General features: G+C 40.5%; 2 protein-coding genes across 11 annotated transcripts in view; both read left to right on the top strand.

Annotated features, from left to right (window-relative positions):
• Nucleotides 1–13,266, top strand: part of LIMS1 (LIM zinc finger domain containing 1) — an 80,545-nt gene extending 67,279 nt beyond the window's left edge. For all 8 annotated transcript variants that reach the window (XM_064503338.1, XM_064503331.1, XM_064503358.1 and 5 more), the window contains 8 exons: nucleotides 626–692; nucleotides 3,317–3,437; nucleotides 4,674–4,823; nucleotides 6,087–6,237; nucleotides 7,057–7,149; nucleotides 8,605–8,653; nucleotides 10,898–10,973; nucleotides 11,803–13,266. In XM_064503338.1, the coding sequence (XP_064359408.1) occupies nucleotides 626–692; nucleotides 3,317–3,437; nucleotides 4,674–4,823; nucleotides 6,087–6,237; nucleotides 7,057–7,149; nucleotides 8,605–8,653; nucleotides 10,898–10,973; nucleotides 11,803–11,917 (822 nt within the window). In that variant the 3' untranslated portion in view covers nucleotides 11,918–13,266. The remainder of the gene's footprint in view (nucleotides 1–625; nucleotides 693–3,316; nucleotides 3,438–4,673; nucleotides 4,824–6,086; nucleotides 6,238–7,056; nucleotides 7,150–8,604; nucleotides 8,654–10,897; nucleotides 10,974–11,802) is intronic.
• A 2,553-nt stretch (nucleotides 13,267–15,819) lies between these two features.
• Nucleotides 15,820–17,094, top strand: part of LOC112981363 (E3 SUMO-protein ligase RanBP2-like) — a 35,115-nt gene continuing 33,840 nt past the window's right edge. For 2 of the 3 annotated variants that reach the window (XM_026096928.2, XM_026096929.2), the window contains exon 1: nucleotides 15,820–16,155. In XM_026096928.2, the coding sequence (XP_025952713.2) occupies nucleotides 16,084–16,155 (72 nt within the window). In that variant the 5' untranslated portion in view covers nucleotides 15,820–16,083. The remainder of the gene's footprint in view (nucleotides 16,156–17,094) is intronic. The other variant, XM_026096930.2, reaches the window with a different exon arrangement.

Raw genomic sequence — 17,094 nt, forward strand, 5'->3', positions numbered from 1 at the left:
CTTTGAGTAAAGTCAGATCCAAATCTAAATCCCTTAAGATCAGCTTCCCTATTTCATCTCATTGATTTAGTGAATTTTGTTCCTTAAAATTTCCTCAGATAAACACCATGCAGGAAAAGCATTATTTCCCTTTATGTTTTGGCTGTGCTGCTGTATAAACTGTGAAGGTATCTGTCCCCCTGTACTTATTTCCTCCCGAGTGCTGGGCCATTCTTACAGGAAATGTAGAGTGGGGAAAAGATCAAACGGGTTCAGGGAAAATGCTTCCCCCTAGGAAAGGTTTCCGTAAGCGCATTTCCTGCTCAGCATTCTGTTAGTTACATCGGGTTTTCAACAGTTTGTCAAAATTTAAACATCTGTTGTGATGTAAAGGCGTGACACAGAAAAATGCCCTACACTCTCAGCAGTATTAAAGTAATAGTGTTTTATTAACACTACATGCTAACCAGTAGCTGAATTAAGGTGGGTGAATTTAATATCTATTTTTCTAGCACATAGTCTGTTTTCTGTGCAACTGCTTATCTTTTACTACCCAGTTGCATCTGGAAACAACCTGGTATGTCACGGTTTTTATGTTGAGGGCATGTTCCTTATCTCTAAATCTTGCCTTGTTTTCCATTTGCAGTTTGAAGGGAGGAAGTACTGCGAACATGATTTTCAAATGCTGTTCGCCCCTTGCTGCCATCAGTGTGGTAAGTTGCATCAAGGTGAAATACTTCACACCAATCATAAATGGGAGGTCAACATACATGGCTGGGGGAAAGTTTGCAACCCCTGCATATGTTCCCCGGGAGGTGGCCCTGTGCAGCTGAGCATCAGAAGTTCCAGAACGAACTGGACTTCAGAGAAATTTGGGAGCTGCTTTTACTAAAGGTTATTGAACAATAGGATTAAAAAAAAAGTTTGCATTATTTGAGTGAGTAGCTTAGCTGTTGATTCAATGATCCAATGAACAGACTATTTGTGACCTCAGGATTACCCACATACATGAATGCACTCATATGTGGCCTTTTTCATGCAGCTGAAACCAGTCTTTGTCACCTGCATTGACTATTGTAACTCATCCAAGTTGTCTGATTCCAAGAAGCTAGGCCAGTCTTTATCATCTAGTGTTACAAACATCTGATGAATCAGCTGGTCCCCTTTTGTCTTTTTGAAACAAATTCCTGTAAGGCTTCAGCTTCTAATGCTTCCCCTGCATGACACTGAGGGCAGCATTTTATTTGCCACTTTTGATGTAAGTGGTTGCATCTACGCAGTAATCATTTCCAAGGTTTTTTTTTCCCCATAATGTTCCCTGTGTGTGACACATCTTTCTTGGGCAGGGCTGAGAAGTCATTACTTTACTATTGCTTAAACTGGTCTTGAAACTCTGTTTTTCTGTGACACCTTGGCACCTCTGCTGTGACTTTCACTTATGTTAGTAAGGCCTTTCCCTTGTGCAAAGGGAGGAGTTAAATATTGAGCAGGAGGGAACTGGATGCTCTGGACCTTTGAATTTAAAGCTGTAGCCTTGAACAAGCAGGAGAGAAGAAGAAGTAGTAATTTGTGTGGAAGTAATTTGTGAGCAAACCTAAAGTATGTGACAGACCAGGTTTTTCACTTTGTTCTTTTTACGGGCCAGTTGCACTCCATGTGTGAGGGATCCATGTGTTCTTCCATTCACTCCACAGGGTCCCTTTCCTCTGTGCCATCCTGTTCCCTTATGCCGGGGCTTCTTCTTTCGCATTCAGCTCCTTGCCTGTCAGGAGTTCAGTGAAATCCTTGTATCTAACCCCTCAAAAACCAAAACCCTGCTCTTCCTCCATACCAGGGTCTTCCACATGCAGCCACGTTCTGCTCGTCTCTGTTAACACTGGTACCCCCCTTTGGTGAGCCAAGCAGAGGGACCTTTTTCTCTTCAGCACCCAGCAGTTTCTTTGCAGAAGGCCTAAACTAGTTTTTGCTGGGCATGGCAAGTGCCCCAGCCAGGGTTAGTAAGGAGGAGTGCCACTGCATATCTCGAGGTTTTTCCTGCTCAGCTGGCACGGCTCCTCATCTGGAACAGCTTCTGCTGCTCTTGCCCTGGTTCCTTATAGCACCAACTCTGTTAAAACCACATCAGTTTTCTCTACTGACTTGTTCCAACAAATGGATTAAGAGTAAGTGAATTAGCTGGAGGGTGTGACTGGCTGGCTGAGCTGCCTCCCAGGTCCCTTTGCTCTTTTACCAGCAGCACCCGACAGGCGCTGTATGGAACTGGGCTTTTCCAGTGTTTGGATTTAGTAACTGTGGCCAAAATCAATATGGCTGTTATAACCAATGATGCCTTAAGCATCCCTGGCATTTTTAGAGTTGATCAGGTTTTATTCTTGAAAAGCTATGACTTCATGGGAGCGACACAGAGTTCAGTGTTAGCCTGCATTTCATTTGCATGTTACCTGCCTGATCACTTCACTTTGACGCCTGTTTGATTTGTATGTTCTTCGGGGCCAGGATTGAGCCTTCCTCCACACTAGAAACCTGTTTCCAACACATTCTAGGCAGAGCTTTTGTAGTGCTGTGAAGTCTTGGCCCAGATGTCCACATAGCGAGTGACTAAATCGTGTGTAGCGGCCTGTAGCTCTGCTCTGGGTGCAGTACAGTCACACTGTGCATGCACAACTGTAATTTTCACACTATTTCTTAATGCCTCGCTGGACAGGATTCCGAGGTAGGTCAGAAGTTATTTGTATTGGATTTACTGTTTAGTAAATCCATTCTCCAGACTTCATTGTATCTTTGCATTTTGACTCCACGGTTTATTTGCAGTGGATCCAAAGCCACCCAAGCTCACAACTATTGTGCAGTGAGTACAGAGCCCCTTCAAATCGTGGTTCCAGACCCTAGTGTAGTAGAAATATGTAAAAGGCACAATTTAAAATTGTCTTCCTCTGAAAGAGAAGAAAGATGAAAAATGATTAGAAGAGGAAGCCATAAGGAATTCCATGTATTTCATAAAAGTTGGAGATCAGATAAGTAAAAACAGGGGAGGGACTGAAAAGGATGACTGCATAGAGAAAGTGAAGCATGCGTGTAGAAGGAATGGTATATAAAGAACAGAAGGTTGTGCGTCAGTGAGGACATTTGCTTTTGTCCCATAGCAGAGAAACAACCAAAACCATACCCCAGAGTTTAGAACCAGAGCTGTAACATCCAGAGCAATATATCCTACCAGGTGAGGAGGAGGGGTTTAGGTGAGGAGAGGATGATAAGGTCATCGTAGCAGTTCGGTTGTGGTTTTCTTTTAACTTTGTTTGGTGTGATATTTTACATCCTGGTGTTGTGTTTCTTACAGGTGAGTTCATTATTGGTCGTGTTATAAAAGCTATGAACAATAGTTGGCATCCAGAATGCTTCTGCTGTGATATCTGCCAACAAGTATTGGCAGATATTGGATTTGTCAAGAATGCTGGCAGGTAGATCTTCACCCTTCCTTCTATTACTGATCGTAAATAACGTGAACTGAGAGATGGGAGTCAGAGGTTAAGGTTCCTAAAGCTTTCCAGCTGACATTGAGTAACTGAAGTGTCTTTTATAGGCCAGAGGTCTTAAGAGGGCATCGCAAAAGTGAAATGTAAACATTAAGAATGAATATTTTACAATATATTTTTACACTAGTAACAGTTTATCTACTTCATCACCAGATTTTTCGTCAAAGGCATGTTGTATAGCTGGTGTCATTTCGGAGCTGGCAGGGTACACCGTGATATGTCATATCACATATCACATACCGCAGTGTACCCTGCTGTAATAAGAGGGAAAACATTCTGCAAGTGTTGAGAGGGCAGCAGGCAAGCCCAGTCCATCGATTTTTTTCAAGTGGAGGGTCAGATTTTTCTTCTATGATTCCAGTAACTGATGCTTTCAAGTCACAGGCGCTGTAGTAATTAGACACTTAAATAAACACTTCAGTAGTTTGTATGCATAGTTATCTACTCCAGCCTTAGAATTCTGGTAGCATTTCCTCAGAGTGAAGTGCATTACCGCAGTCAGTGCTTTTAAAATTTTTCTTGTTTATCGCTTTCTTATGCACTTCTTATTCATAAGATGACTTTAGGTTAGTAAGCCTAGGGAAAGCAGTCTTGCTTCAGATGAGGAAGCACTGTCTCTTTTATCAGTTCTTTGTTTGTTCAACTTGGGTTTCCAATTTTAGTCTGGTTTAGCATCTCATTTATTAATAAGTGCATAAAGTTCAGTGGCATCCTTCACAGAGTAGGATACTTTTACCAACTGTGATCACAAGAATAGTTTACAAATGGATTATATGGCCACTGACTTCATATGTTTAATGTTATGCATGCAGTTATTTACAGAATTAGGACGTATGTAGTCATCCAGCTTCCAATCTAAATTTTTTGAGATTTTCAGAGTAAAACATTCATCAATGAGAATCTATAGGAAACTTTGCCTTCTATGTTTCAGCACAGCTTAAATCCAAATGAGCTAAAGAAATGATACTTCATGGTGATGGAAAATAAAATGATAGCTTTCCCTCTTTTGAGTTTGGCTTGCCTAACAGGCACATTATTTTTAAGATTTTTTTTTGCTACTGAAAAGACTGATTGAAATGAGGTTCTAACAGATGTTTGGTTTGTATTTTGCACTGCAGCACCTGGCAGCAGTACTTATCTTTCCTTTTTATGCTGTTTCAGACATCTCTGCCGTCCTTGCCATAACCGGGAAAAAGCCAGAGGCCTAGGAAAGTATATTTGCCAGAAGTGCCACGCCATTATTGATGAACAGCCTCTCATATTCAAAAATGATCCATATCACCCTGACCATTTCAACTGTGCAAACTGCGGGTAACTGAATTCTGCAAAGGAAAACAGGAAAATGCTGGTTTCCTTTGCTTTGTCCACCTACATTTTAAAACACTCAGCTGTCCTGTGCAATGGGCAGAGAGGTGGGATTTGCATGCCATGCAGCCAGACTAGATAGGGATGTGTGTCTCGTCATTGCTTCTGGAATGGTGGAGCTGGTCCTTTAGCTCACACAGCTTATGCTGTGAGCTTCCAGAGGCTGGTGTGTCCCTACAGCAGCCGGCCTGTCAGGGAGCCAGGAGATCATGCTCTGCAGAAAAAGGTGGTATCTTAGGAAGTATGAACTCTGGACACAGGTAATGGTTTCCATAGCAGCAAAATGATAGCTTATTTTTCTGCTCTGAAAGGAAAAAAAAGTGATCCTCTTTGGCTGCTTGAGTTACTATTTTGTCTATGTTTTTTTTTTAGTCAAGTTGTATACAAACTGTGTTGTTTCCTATTGAAGCCTACCTTTTTCTTAGAAACTTTCTCCCATCTCACTTTACCAGTGTTTGCAAATGCAAAATGTGTAGCTGCACGTTTCTACATCCTGCACTGATGCACAGATCAAGGGGCACTGTAGGATACAGTGCAGATGTATTAGTTGTTCATTTCTGGTGCAGAGGAAGCTTCGTTTCAGTGGCATAGCAAAGGCTGGTTTGAGAAACATCCTGTAGTTTTGTGTCAAGGGCAACCAATTGAGAGCATTAGCGATTACAGTCACTTTTAAAGTTTAGCCATTCTCAGAATTCTAATTATGTAAATTATTAAAAAGAAGAATATATGTGATTCTGCACCTGGAAAGAATAAACATAGCTATCTTCTGTGGTTGCATATTTTTCTTTCCCTGAAAGTTGATACAACAGGGAAAATGTACCTAGATGTAGAAGACTACATTTTACTTTCTGTTATATTTATGTAAATCTAAAATAAACTGGTGATAATAAGGCTAGAATATAAGCCAAGCATGTCTACAGCTTTCAAACACATTTGCATCACATAACCAGAATACACAATGACAGTAGCTTACTATCTATTTTCAGAGAGACTTAGTGGATCTTACTTAGCAGGCCTTTCTGAGTTTACTGTGGAATCAGTCTTGTTAATAAAAGCTATTGAATTTGATGCTGCTACTTAAATCAATTATTGTAGTATAAATACAGTTTCTAAAGTAAATGCTTAAAAATTTAATCTTCCTTTCAGAAACACTCATGAGTTGAAACTGGTTCCTTTATTCATCCTCTCAATTCATTAACTTTTGAACAGGAAGGAACTTACTGCTGATGCTCGTGAGTTGAAGGGAGAATTATATTGTTTACCCTGCCATGACAAAATGGGTGTCCCCATCTGTGGAGCATGTAGAAGGCCAATTGAAGGACGTGTGGTGAATGCTATGGGCAAACAATGGCATGTGGAGGTAGACATCAGATCGTTTATTGTCTTTCACGAATGTGAACATCAACATGCTCATGTGGAATTTTGCTGATCAATTTCAATGAAAAGAGGAGAAAATTCTGCAGAAATGGTTAATAAATGTATTCTCCGAATCCTATCTTCCACCTTTTTGTGTCTGGTCTTCCACTGTGAAAAAAGTATCATTTCCTACCTCATGTAAAGCTTTCACTGTGAAGCTAAAATCAGTAATTAGAGGAAGCAATGTGAGATCCTTGCAGAAGAAGATGCTACAGTGCAAAGCAGTATAAAGGCAGTAATGTTCTGTGGGAACCCCCTAATTACTAGGCATCATGATACTATTATGTCTTCCGTGGTCACCTGCCACATAAATATGTTTAAAGCTCTTCATGTGAGGGTTCTTATTTCAAGGCCATGCACAAGATTTAGTTCCAAATCTTCCATTTAAATTAGGAAGATACACAACCATATTCCTTTGGTTGTTTTGAAAATCTTCTCTAGCAAATGCTTTCTTCATGAGAGTGTAATGATGATGCAAATTATTTAAAGTCTCTTCATTCTGTTTATTGATAAGATATCAGAATCCCTTTCCTTGATTTTCTTAAACTTTTGGATTGAAATATTGAAGACATTAAAAGGAGCATTATATTAATGGTCTAAGTATAGAAAAAAAACAAAGTATTATTTCTTCTTTCCAAGATGGCGCAACTAGTTGAGTAGTTTTTAATGATGTTAAGTACTGAGATTGGTTGGTTCAATGTCCAGAAAAAATCACTATTACTTCCAACTAATACAAAAAATATTTGCACAATTTTCTTTGTAGCATTTTGTTTGTGCAAAATGTGAAAAGCCATTCCTGGGTCATCGTCACTATGAGAGGAAAGGCTTGGCCTATTGTGAAACCCACTACAATCAGGTAAGGTTGCATATTTAAAAAAATGTATTACTGGTAAACTCGTGAATCGGTTTTATTAGCGCAAGATGAAAAATCATGGATACCCTCCTGTTTTCGTATAATCATCTGTGGGTATACTGAAAACTGGTAGATGTTCTATTGCAGTTAATTTATAAAAGTTTCTCTCTGCACAGGTCTGGCAGGTAAAAGAAAAATCTGCAGGGATTTCAGAAAGACTGGCTAGGATAATGAGTATCTAGCTGTTCTTCAAGGTTATCAGTACTTACATAGAGCTGTTACAAGCTTTTCATGTCTGCAAGATCAGAGTAGCTAATAAGACCCAGTCCTTCCCAAGAATCTCAAGCAGATTTGTCACTCAGTAGCTGTGGTACAAGACTAGGCCTTAGTGAGTAGCTCGGTTTTCCTTACAGCTGTTACTCTAAGATCACTGTATGTTAAGATATGCTGGATCACGCAGCTCATTCATTTGTTCCCTGAAGACTGTGAACGCTGAATTCATTTGTCACAGGACACCACCTAGTGACCACTTTCATTTAAACAGGAGTCATCAGCAATGTTACCTCTCTTTCCAGGCTCCCTTAATTGCATAGTACAGTAGCACTATATATATATACCTTTTTTTTATTTGGAAGCCAACTGCAAGGTGTCATGTACACCACTTTGCTTGCAAGTACGAGAGGAGGGATTACATTGATTACATTTGGGAGTTGTAAGGTATCTACTAATTACAGATGAATTCTTAATTTGTCAGTGACGAAGGGCAGATGACTGAAATGTTGCTGGCATACTTGTAGATAATAAATGCCATAATGACAATAATAATAATAGTGTTGCAGCCATGATGGAGCAAGAACTTACACCGGACGAGTTGTATGTAGAACAGCTGTCTTTTAGTAGGTCAACTATTACAGTTAGAAAAAGTACATGAAATTCTGGAAATACAGGCTCTTCCTGGACTGTAACACTGTGGTCAAATGTTAAGCATAGGAAAAAAAAAAAGGAAAGGTTTTTGGCCTAAATTTTCTTTTATTCAGAAAAATAAAAATTAACATTTCGCTACTCTTTTCACCAGAAACAGCAATACATTGTTCTAGTCATGCATGCAAATCCAAATGTTAAATTGGCTGAGTACTAATAATTTATATGTGACTCCAACTGATGTACTTCAAATGTTAAGGATTGGAGAAATATTAAAACAAAATCACATTTATAGAGGGTCAAACAGATGTAAGCAAATATTTCCATCTTTAATATTATAAAGTTTTTTTGTAATAAGATGATGTAAGAGATGATCTGAAAACCAAACGAGTCTTACCATCATTCTCTTTATTTTACTGAAATAAATAGAAAAGCTATTGTTCCCATCAGCTGAAATGCAGTTATTTTATTAGTTTGGGAAGCTACCGTGGATAAAAACGTACAATTAAAAATTCATAACTTCTCCTTTCTCTTCAGCTGTTTGGTGATGTTTGTTTCCACTGCAATCGTGTGATTGAAGGAGATGGTAAGCACTTGTCTGTTTTCTTAACATTTATTTTAATGGAAGGTTCTCTTTAAAAGTGGAAAAGTCCCTATTTAATATCTGGTTGTTGTCATTAAAACAAAAATGTCCAGCTTCTTTATCAGAAATCAGATCAGATCTGATTACTCAGGGACCAAATAGTAAGAAAAGCTTACAATGTTTCATGATACTGGAAGATCGCTCAGTGGCTGAAGAGAACCGTGGTCACCTGGAAACCCCTTAGTAAAATGCAAAGGCCAGGGATGCTGGGAGATGCACAGAGGGGCTTCCTGCCCAACTAACTTTAACAAAGAACATGTGTAAGTTTGAGAGTGAGCATCTCCTCAAACAGATTTAGGTATCACAATCCAAACTGAAAAAAGTATTTAGATATCAAAATATGTGGATGGGCACCCTACAGGATTTTTGTAACTGTTTCCATGATTTCTAGTTTCCATGGTATCAGTTTGGTTCCTGGAGATCTTTACCTGTCTATCACAGACACCTGTCTTTTGAAAATCTAGACTGGTCAGATGATTGTCACAAACCAGTTATATTTGGAAAAAAGTGTCCTGTAAAAGGCAGTAACTCATTAAGTGGAAGCAAGTGTTTTAAGTTTTTCAGGGGGTTGTTTGGGGGCTTTTTTGGATAACTACCTATGATAAATGTCAAAAAAGATCATTCCGCCTGAAATAATGCAAAGTTGTTATGTGACTAGCTACACCTGCCTGAACTAAATACTATATACCAGTGTTAGCCTCACCTAAGCCAAAGCCGTTAGCAAAGTGGGAGGAAGCCCCTAGCACGCAAAAGGAGATATAACTAGTTTATAGTCATGTAAGTATAGGGTGAGACCTGTGTTCCGGAGATGTGCTTTCCTCACATTTTGTGGACTAGACTACACCTGCAGAACTATGATCCAGAACACTTTTTGGAGGAAATAGTGTCCTCCTTTTCATTAAAATCCTACTAAAATAAACAGATCTGGAACTTGAGGTGAATCAATAAATTCAGCCTTGTTTGATAAGCAGATATCTGTATGTTTCCAGTGTTACACCATATATTCTGACTCCTGTATTGTACGTTCCAGTCACCAACCTGAACAGAATGTAGTGAGTCATTTCTTTTTTTCAGTGTCATCTCTTTGATTATTTTACATTTCTGAATACAAATTCGAACAAAATTCTGCTGTCATCAATGATGAATATCCAGTATTGTTCTTTCCCCTCTCTCTCTGATAAAACAAACATCTGCAGCAGCAGGTTTTCAGGAGGATGTCTGTGACTATTAGAGAGATCTCTAGGGAGGGAAGACTTCCATCTGACTAGTATTACTTTGGCAAGCAGTGAAATAAGTGTTTTAAATGCCAATTATAGACAAACCCTGCTTCTGTGGGAGCGCTTGCCTCATAGTGCACCTGCTAGTACTGAAAGTGGAAAAAACTCTGCATGACAAAGTTCTGATTTTGTTTCGTGTTGACAACATGTTGCATTTTAAGAGAAAAGCATCGTCTTGCATCCTCTAATTTAGATTAAGAAGGGACAGGCAAATTTTGGCAGGGAAAAGTTGGAAGGTATATTGAAGGAGAGAGGGGACAAACAGAGAAGTAGAACAGAGATACAGAACAAAGAGAAAAATGTTTACTTTGGCTCCAAAGTAGAGAATAAAATAATGTCCAAGTTTGTCTTGACCATGTTCTGAAGTAATTTATCCCATTACATCCACTTTTTTTTTTTTTCACATTGGTAGTGCTGGTTTACCAGTACTGGCCTGACTGCTGGTTCCACATCACCTTTTTCAGCTGGGCAAGCACGACTGTTTATGGCACTGCACTCTGAACAGGATCCGAGAAATGAAACAGAATGGAAACATAAACACCTTTTTGCTGGATTGGTTTTCAGCTGAAGTTTCCTGACCAAGTTTACCACATGGCCTCACAAAGCAGTTGCCTGAGGTCATGCTATGATACGAGGTGGAAGCAAGCAACAGAAGTCAGAAATATCTTAAACTGGTATTGCTGGTGAACACATTTGCATGTACCCTCAGAGATGGCTTTATCAAATTTACACAGTCCCCCTACGTTATTCACATGTGCCTTCCCACTCTTGCCTCATTATTGTTATAGTCCTCAATATTTGGTAAGAGAATCAAATGACAGTTTGTCATGTCTCATGAACATGTGAGCTTAATTTTTAATACTTCTGTTTTCTGAAATACTAATGATTTCTTTTTCCCCCCTTGTCCTAGTTGTGTCTGCTCTGAATAAGGCATGGTGTGTGAACTGTTTCGCTTGTTCAACTTGCAACACTAAGTTAACACTCAAGTAAGTTTATTGGATAGGCATGATGTCTGCAAAACATACCAGTGGTCATCTTTAAAGTGTAGCTATTGCTATAGTTTTAACTGGTTTTTATGTTTTTTCATCCCGTAAAACATTTGAGAAAAGATGTGCGTGTGTCTTTCTCTAGCTCCATTTACTAATATACCTCTCTTTCAGCTCTGTTCAGTTCTTCCTCCAGTTAATCTTAATTCTTTTCTCTTTCGTCCTTTATTTTTTGTGTGTTTAACTCTAAAGGGATAAGTTTGTTGAAATTGATCTAAAACCTGTCTGCAAACACTGTTATGAGAAAATGCCAGATGAATTTAAGCGACGACTTGCCAAACGGGAACGTGAAGCAAAGGATAAAGATAAGCAGAAAAAGAAAAAGCCAATCTGCTTGTAAACTTTTCTTTCCTTTCCACCACCACCTCTGCTCCTTTATTCTTTGGTCAGTGATAAGGATGCTCTTACCCTAAGTTTTTGCATGTGTTTATGGCAATCAAAACTAAAATACCTATTTTCACACAATCTGAAATCTTAATTTGTTATTTCAATAGCTTATGTTTAGCCTGTTGTGCTCTAAAATTTGGTTTGAAAGGCTTTTTAAATGACACAGTTCATAAATGTGGACATTTGGGTTAAAAAAAAAAAAAACCCTCCCACCACAGAGTAATTTAATGACTGTCCACAATGTATAATCTTGTGAAAGTAACTTACCTACCTATAAATTGCAGTTGTAATTTTTTGCCTGTGAGTGTTACTGTGACTATTTTTTTTTCAAAATTCCTGCCACTAAGACTTTGTCTGTTTGGTTTTTGCTTTGTCATTTTAGGAATAAATTTGTTGAGTTTGATATGAAGCCTGTCTGCAAGAAGTGCTATGAGAAATTTCCTCTAGAACTGAAGAAAAGACTGAAGAAACTAGCTGAAACTGTAGGAAGAAAGTGAAGATTGCTCTCCTCTTCCTTTACAAATATATTATATATATTACTTGAGGGATTTTTTTCTGCTTTGAGGCTACAATCAGACAACAAGTGATGATGCATGCCTTCTAACTATCAAATCTAAGTATCTTCAAATTCTTTATTTGAGATTTGTTGATACATAGCTCATACTAACAGAATAAATTAAGTATCAACTCACTTGAAAGGATTTTCACCCTGATAATGCAGCTGAACGGATGCACTGTGCACAATAGTCTCTACAGAATTCTACATAGAAGTAAAATTTGGTTGTGAATACCTGCAAAAATTACGCTTTGCAAATGTGTCCAACTTTATGTACATGTAGTGGCATTTATATTAATGAAAGTATTAATGTGCAAACTAAGTATGCACATAGGACTTTGAGTGACTTGGACAACAAATTAACTTACCTTCCTTCATGGAGAAATCCACTGTTAGATTCTAGTCCGGGTAGTCCCATTAATGAGCCTTGTTTCAAATAGCTTGAAAAATGACAGATTTCTAAATACAGTCACTGCAGAAATTATCTCCTTTTAATAGATTATGCTTATATGATGAATCATTGTACATCAGGCTTAGCATGAAATACCTATATAATATGTATTCCTAGTGCAAGAAATGAGCATACAGAACTACTTGAATTTTGCTATATTCCATTTAGAATAACATGTTAACTTTTATCTATACTTTTGCATTTTATTTACTTTTTGTGCCTTATTCTGCTGGACCATAGATAATGTTCCATTAAATATATATATACAGTTTTATTTTTATTTCATATTTTTATGCAGAAATTATATACAAGGTATTTTCAAAAGATAACATACTTTGCCTTAACTACATATGATGCAAGAAGTATTGTATTTCAATTGTGAACACCTGAGGTTAAAATTTAGCTTCTAGGCTTTGTTAATTTTTAGAACAGTACTGAAAATGCATATTTCAATTAAGTGGCAATATTACTTTTACACTAGTGAGTGTAAATATACATGGTTTGATCCTGCTGGGATCTATTTCTTTAGCCATCCTCAAGGACTGAGATCACAAATTAACAGACTTCTCTATAACATACATTTAACTTTTATACTATTAAATTCTGTCCATGCAAATCTGTTTTATTTTTCCCCTTCCTCATAAAAAGTAGTGACTTAAGAATTGTAATGATACTCCATTGTCAAGTATGCAAACTTTTTTTTCATATTAGTGACTTAAACAGATTTTATGTAGTTACATCATAGCAACTAAAATTTCCTTTCCTGTTTATGAAAAATTAGTTGGTTTAAAACATCTGCTTTCCAATGTCATCAATAAAGGCTATGTTATTGTAACTTGTATCATCTCTCTGAAATGAGTGCTTCAGATGGGTGGGAAAGCAACTAGGCTCCCTTTGTTCCCCATGCTTTAGCTGTGACTATATATTTAAATACTTATCCTGATTTAAAGGAGACATGCCATTTCCTGTGTATCCCACTTTAATTCAGTTTTTAGGTTTATGAAAGAAATGGCAGTTTATTTCATAAAGAATAAATAGATTCTTTTGTCTGTTTTCTGAATAGATAAAGTTGCTGAGTTTTCTTGGAGAAAACAACTTGTCCAGGTTTAAAGTGTACACCTTTCTATCAAGTTTTTCTCTCTCCTCTTTTTACTGTAATGTAATTGTCACTCCAAATTTCCAGTTTAGTGCTAGATAGAGTACTTCTGACTATTTTTTTCTGTACAGTTACTGAATGCAATAGCAGTTCTGTAACTCAATGCAGCACTTACTGTGTTCAAGACTAGAAAAGCAGCAAGTTCTCAAAAATGTTTGAACAGCTAGCATAGTAACACTGTTGGGCTTTTAACTACGCCATGGATTTGGTAGACAATACTCAGCAATGCTTCACTTAAATTGTAATTCAGTTCTTGTTCTAGTTTTTTGCATGTTGTGCTGACTTTTCAGCACTTTAACTCTTTTCTTTCAGCCTATGTATGCAGCCTTACTGCTCAAAAAGTTAGGAAACCATCCCTAACCCTGAGGCCAAATGGCATGAACTGACTTGCATCCACGTTGCTCAGCGTTATATCTCTCCAGAACACATTGGCCATGATTGCACTGTGTAGCTAGGGCTTTCCTCTGGACTAAGACCCTGGGACATGGCATTGAGAACATCTGGGAGTACTTGAGGGTTCAAAGTCTGCTGATAGATATCATGGAAAAATTTAGGTTGGAAGGGATCTCTGCAGGTCAGGTAGGCCATACTCAAACTCCTGCTCAAAGCAGAGCTAACTTCAAAGTGGGATCAGTAGTCTCAAGGCCTTGTCAAGTTTTGAGCATCTCCAAGAAAGGAGATTCCACAAGCCTCTGTAGGCAATATATGCCATTGCTTAATCATCCTCATGGTGAAATATTTTTATGATTATTGTTGGAGTCCTGTCTCGAGTGGAGGGTTCTGCAGCTGCACACTGCTCTTTGGGAATGCTCCTGTGAGCGATCTGTCACTGAAATCATACCTCTGGACATTGTCATGAAGAGGATTAATTAAAAGCAGTGCAAAACAGCCAGAGAGTGAGTTAGCAATTAAGCAGCCTGGACAATTACAGGTCTGGTATTGAAGCTCACTTCCTGGCCTGTCAGTATTATAAATATTTCACATAGCTGGAAATTCTTTCCTGAAAGATGCTGAGTTTATTATTGTTTTCCTAACCACAATGTTTTCCTAACCACAATCCCTACTAGGTCTCTCAAAGAAGGTCATGAGCTGGGATTTGTGAATGGACACCTCAGAAACTTTTCCCCGTCTGCTGTGTGGGATCAATCATGCATGGGCAAGAGGGAGTCCTGCTGAAGCCTACACTTAGAATAACAGTAGGGAACACTTCAGGAAGCTGAATGGATGTAGCTGTAGGGGGGAAAGAAGCTGAGCCTAAAGCCTTTCCGCCTCTGGCAGTGGCAAGCCCTGCACTTAGTTCCAATTCTGAGGCATGTTAGGTGGTGACAGAGCTGAGCAGAATCAGGTGCATGACTGCAGGGTCAGCATATAGAGTCAAATACTGTCTGGTGAGCTACCATTCTGGTGCTGCAACCACACCGGGAACAACTTGGAGTGCCACCTCCACGGGGGGAGGTGGAGGGAGACATGAGAAAAGGGGAGCAGTGTCAAGCTGTTGGACCTTCTCTGTGTGAAGGCAATTTCACACACCTTCCCACCAGCTGCAAAGCAGTAACTTCCTTCTATGTATAGTCCAGTGACTCCTGAGCCAATTCTTGCATGCTCCACAGCACTAGGACTTTTAATGCGTAGCCTCAAACTGAGTTTGGTATCCTCAGTTATAGACACACCATTAAAAAAAAGTACAGAGAGAAAAAATCCTGTTTCCTCTTAGGGAATTAAATCCAGTGTCTAAATCACCATTAATGGATCAAATAATAAAAAAGAACGTTAATTCTTTCAGTGATGGCATATTAACCCTGCTGATCCCCACAGCATTAGTCCTCGAGTTGCTGGAAAATAAAGGTTTTCACTGTAGCTGCTGGAACATTTGGAAACTCGTCTTCCTGAGCACCGGGTCTCCGCAACGAAGTTCATGCTTACATTTGTAGCTGCCGGTGAGTCACGATACAGTTTTAGGTGAAAACGCATTTCAACGTGGTTCCCGCCCACTCTTACCATTCCTTACAACAGTGTAAGGGCCGTACAGGAACTGATGCTGGTCTAACAACAGCAATAAAATATAAGTGATATATAAACAAATGTAAAAAAAAATTAGCGGGATTAGTAGCCCGTTATCACTCCTTTTCTCCCTCGGCCCAGCAGTGTCCCCCCCCGCCCCGCCCCGCCCTGCCCTTTCCGCGGTGGCAACTGCGCAACCATCCCCGCGCAGCCGGGCGGGGCGTCAGGGTGCAACGGCCGCCCGCGGGGCAGCGCATGCGCGGGCAGCGGCGCGCCCAGGCGCCTCCCTTCCGCGGGCGTTGCTGCTTCTTGCGCACTCGCTGGAGGAGGAAGGTGTCGCGACGGTTGCGCGGGAACTTGCGTAACGCACGGCGGCTGCGTCCCTCCCTCCTTCCCTGCCTCCTTCCTCCCTCCCTCCGTAAGGCGCCGCGCGAAGGCGGCGCGGCTCCGGGCTGCGAGTGAGGCCGAGCGCAGCGCGGGCTGCCGCCACGGCGCCATCATGAGGCGCACGAAGGCCGACGTGGAGCGGTACGTCGCCTCCCTACAGGCCGCCGCGCCTTCGGCCCGGGAGGTGAGTGGCGCCGCGGGGCGCCGGCAGCGGGAGCCCTCGGCGCCGCGGCTCGGCCCGTGCGGGGTCCTGGACCGCCTCGCCCTGCGATGCCCGGCCTGCGGGGCGCGTTGCGCCGGGCGGCAGCGGCGTGTGGCGCCGCTGCTGCTCTCCTGGCTCTTAGTGCGGGGGAGGCCGCCGAGGCCTGGCCGCGTCCCCTGCCCGCGCCGGGGCGGTTGGGCGACCCCCGGGCGCTGCTTCGGCGGCGGTGAGCGCGGCCGCCCGCTCCTTGCACCGCGGCTCGCTTTCCCGGTTTACAGCTTGATATGCTCTGCCCAATCCCTTCCCTCCTGGTGGCAGGAGGACGGGGGAACGGGGTTACGGTGTTCTCGGTGTTCCTGGGAGTGTTTCCGAGTCAGTGTTTACTCAGGCTTTCTTTAAGCCGAATGAGGTCAGGGAAGCTGTTGTGAGGAAGAGCGTGGAGTTTCGCTTACTGGAGAGGCTTTCCCTGAACCTGGGAACAGTGGCTTGCTAGAGCTGTGTGCCTGCTTTCCACAGCTGGTAAGCCCTAATGTCACTTTTAAAAGACCTCAGCAAGCATTAAGGCGTACAGAATTCTTTATTTCTGTAAGAGTGTAGGTTCCATGTTTCTAGAGGATTAAAAAATAAGTAGGGAACGCATCTTCTTAGACTTCCAGTTTTCTTTCGGGTATTTTGTGATTAATGTTCCTCTTTGTGTGACTGTTTTTGAAATAGTAGTGTTTGGAGAAGAAGAACTGAAAGAAAATACACTTTCCTACTTTATTGTAGCAACTGGACAGAAGGATGAAGAGCTCTGCATGATTGGTTACCTTCCCATCAAATCTAGAAAATAGTATACGGATCTTAGTAAGCAGACTGATGCAATTCATCAGAGCTGTTTAATCCAGAAAGATGCTGTTTTGCTCTTCTGAGTTGGTTTAT

Source organism: Dromaius novaehollandiae, chromosome 1 (assembly GCF_036370855.1).
Source record: "Dromaius novaehollandiae isolate bDroNov1 chromosome 1, bDroNov1.hap1, whole genome shotgun sequence".
Taxonomy (NCBI): domain Eukaryota; kingdom Metazoa; phylum Chordata; class Aves; order Casuariiformes; family Dromaiidae; genus Dromaius; species Dromaius novaehollandiae.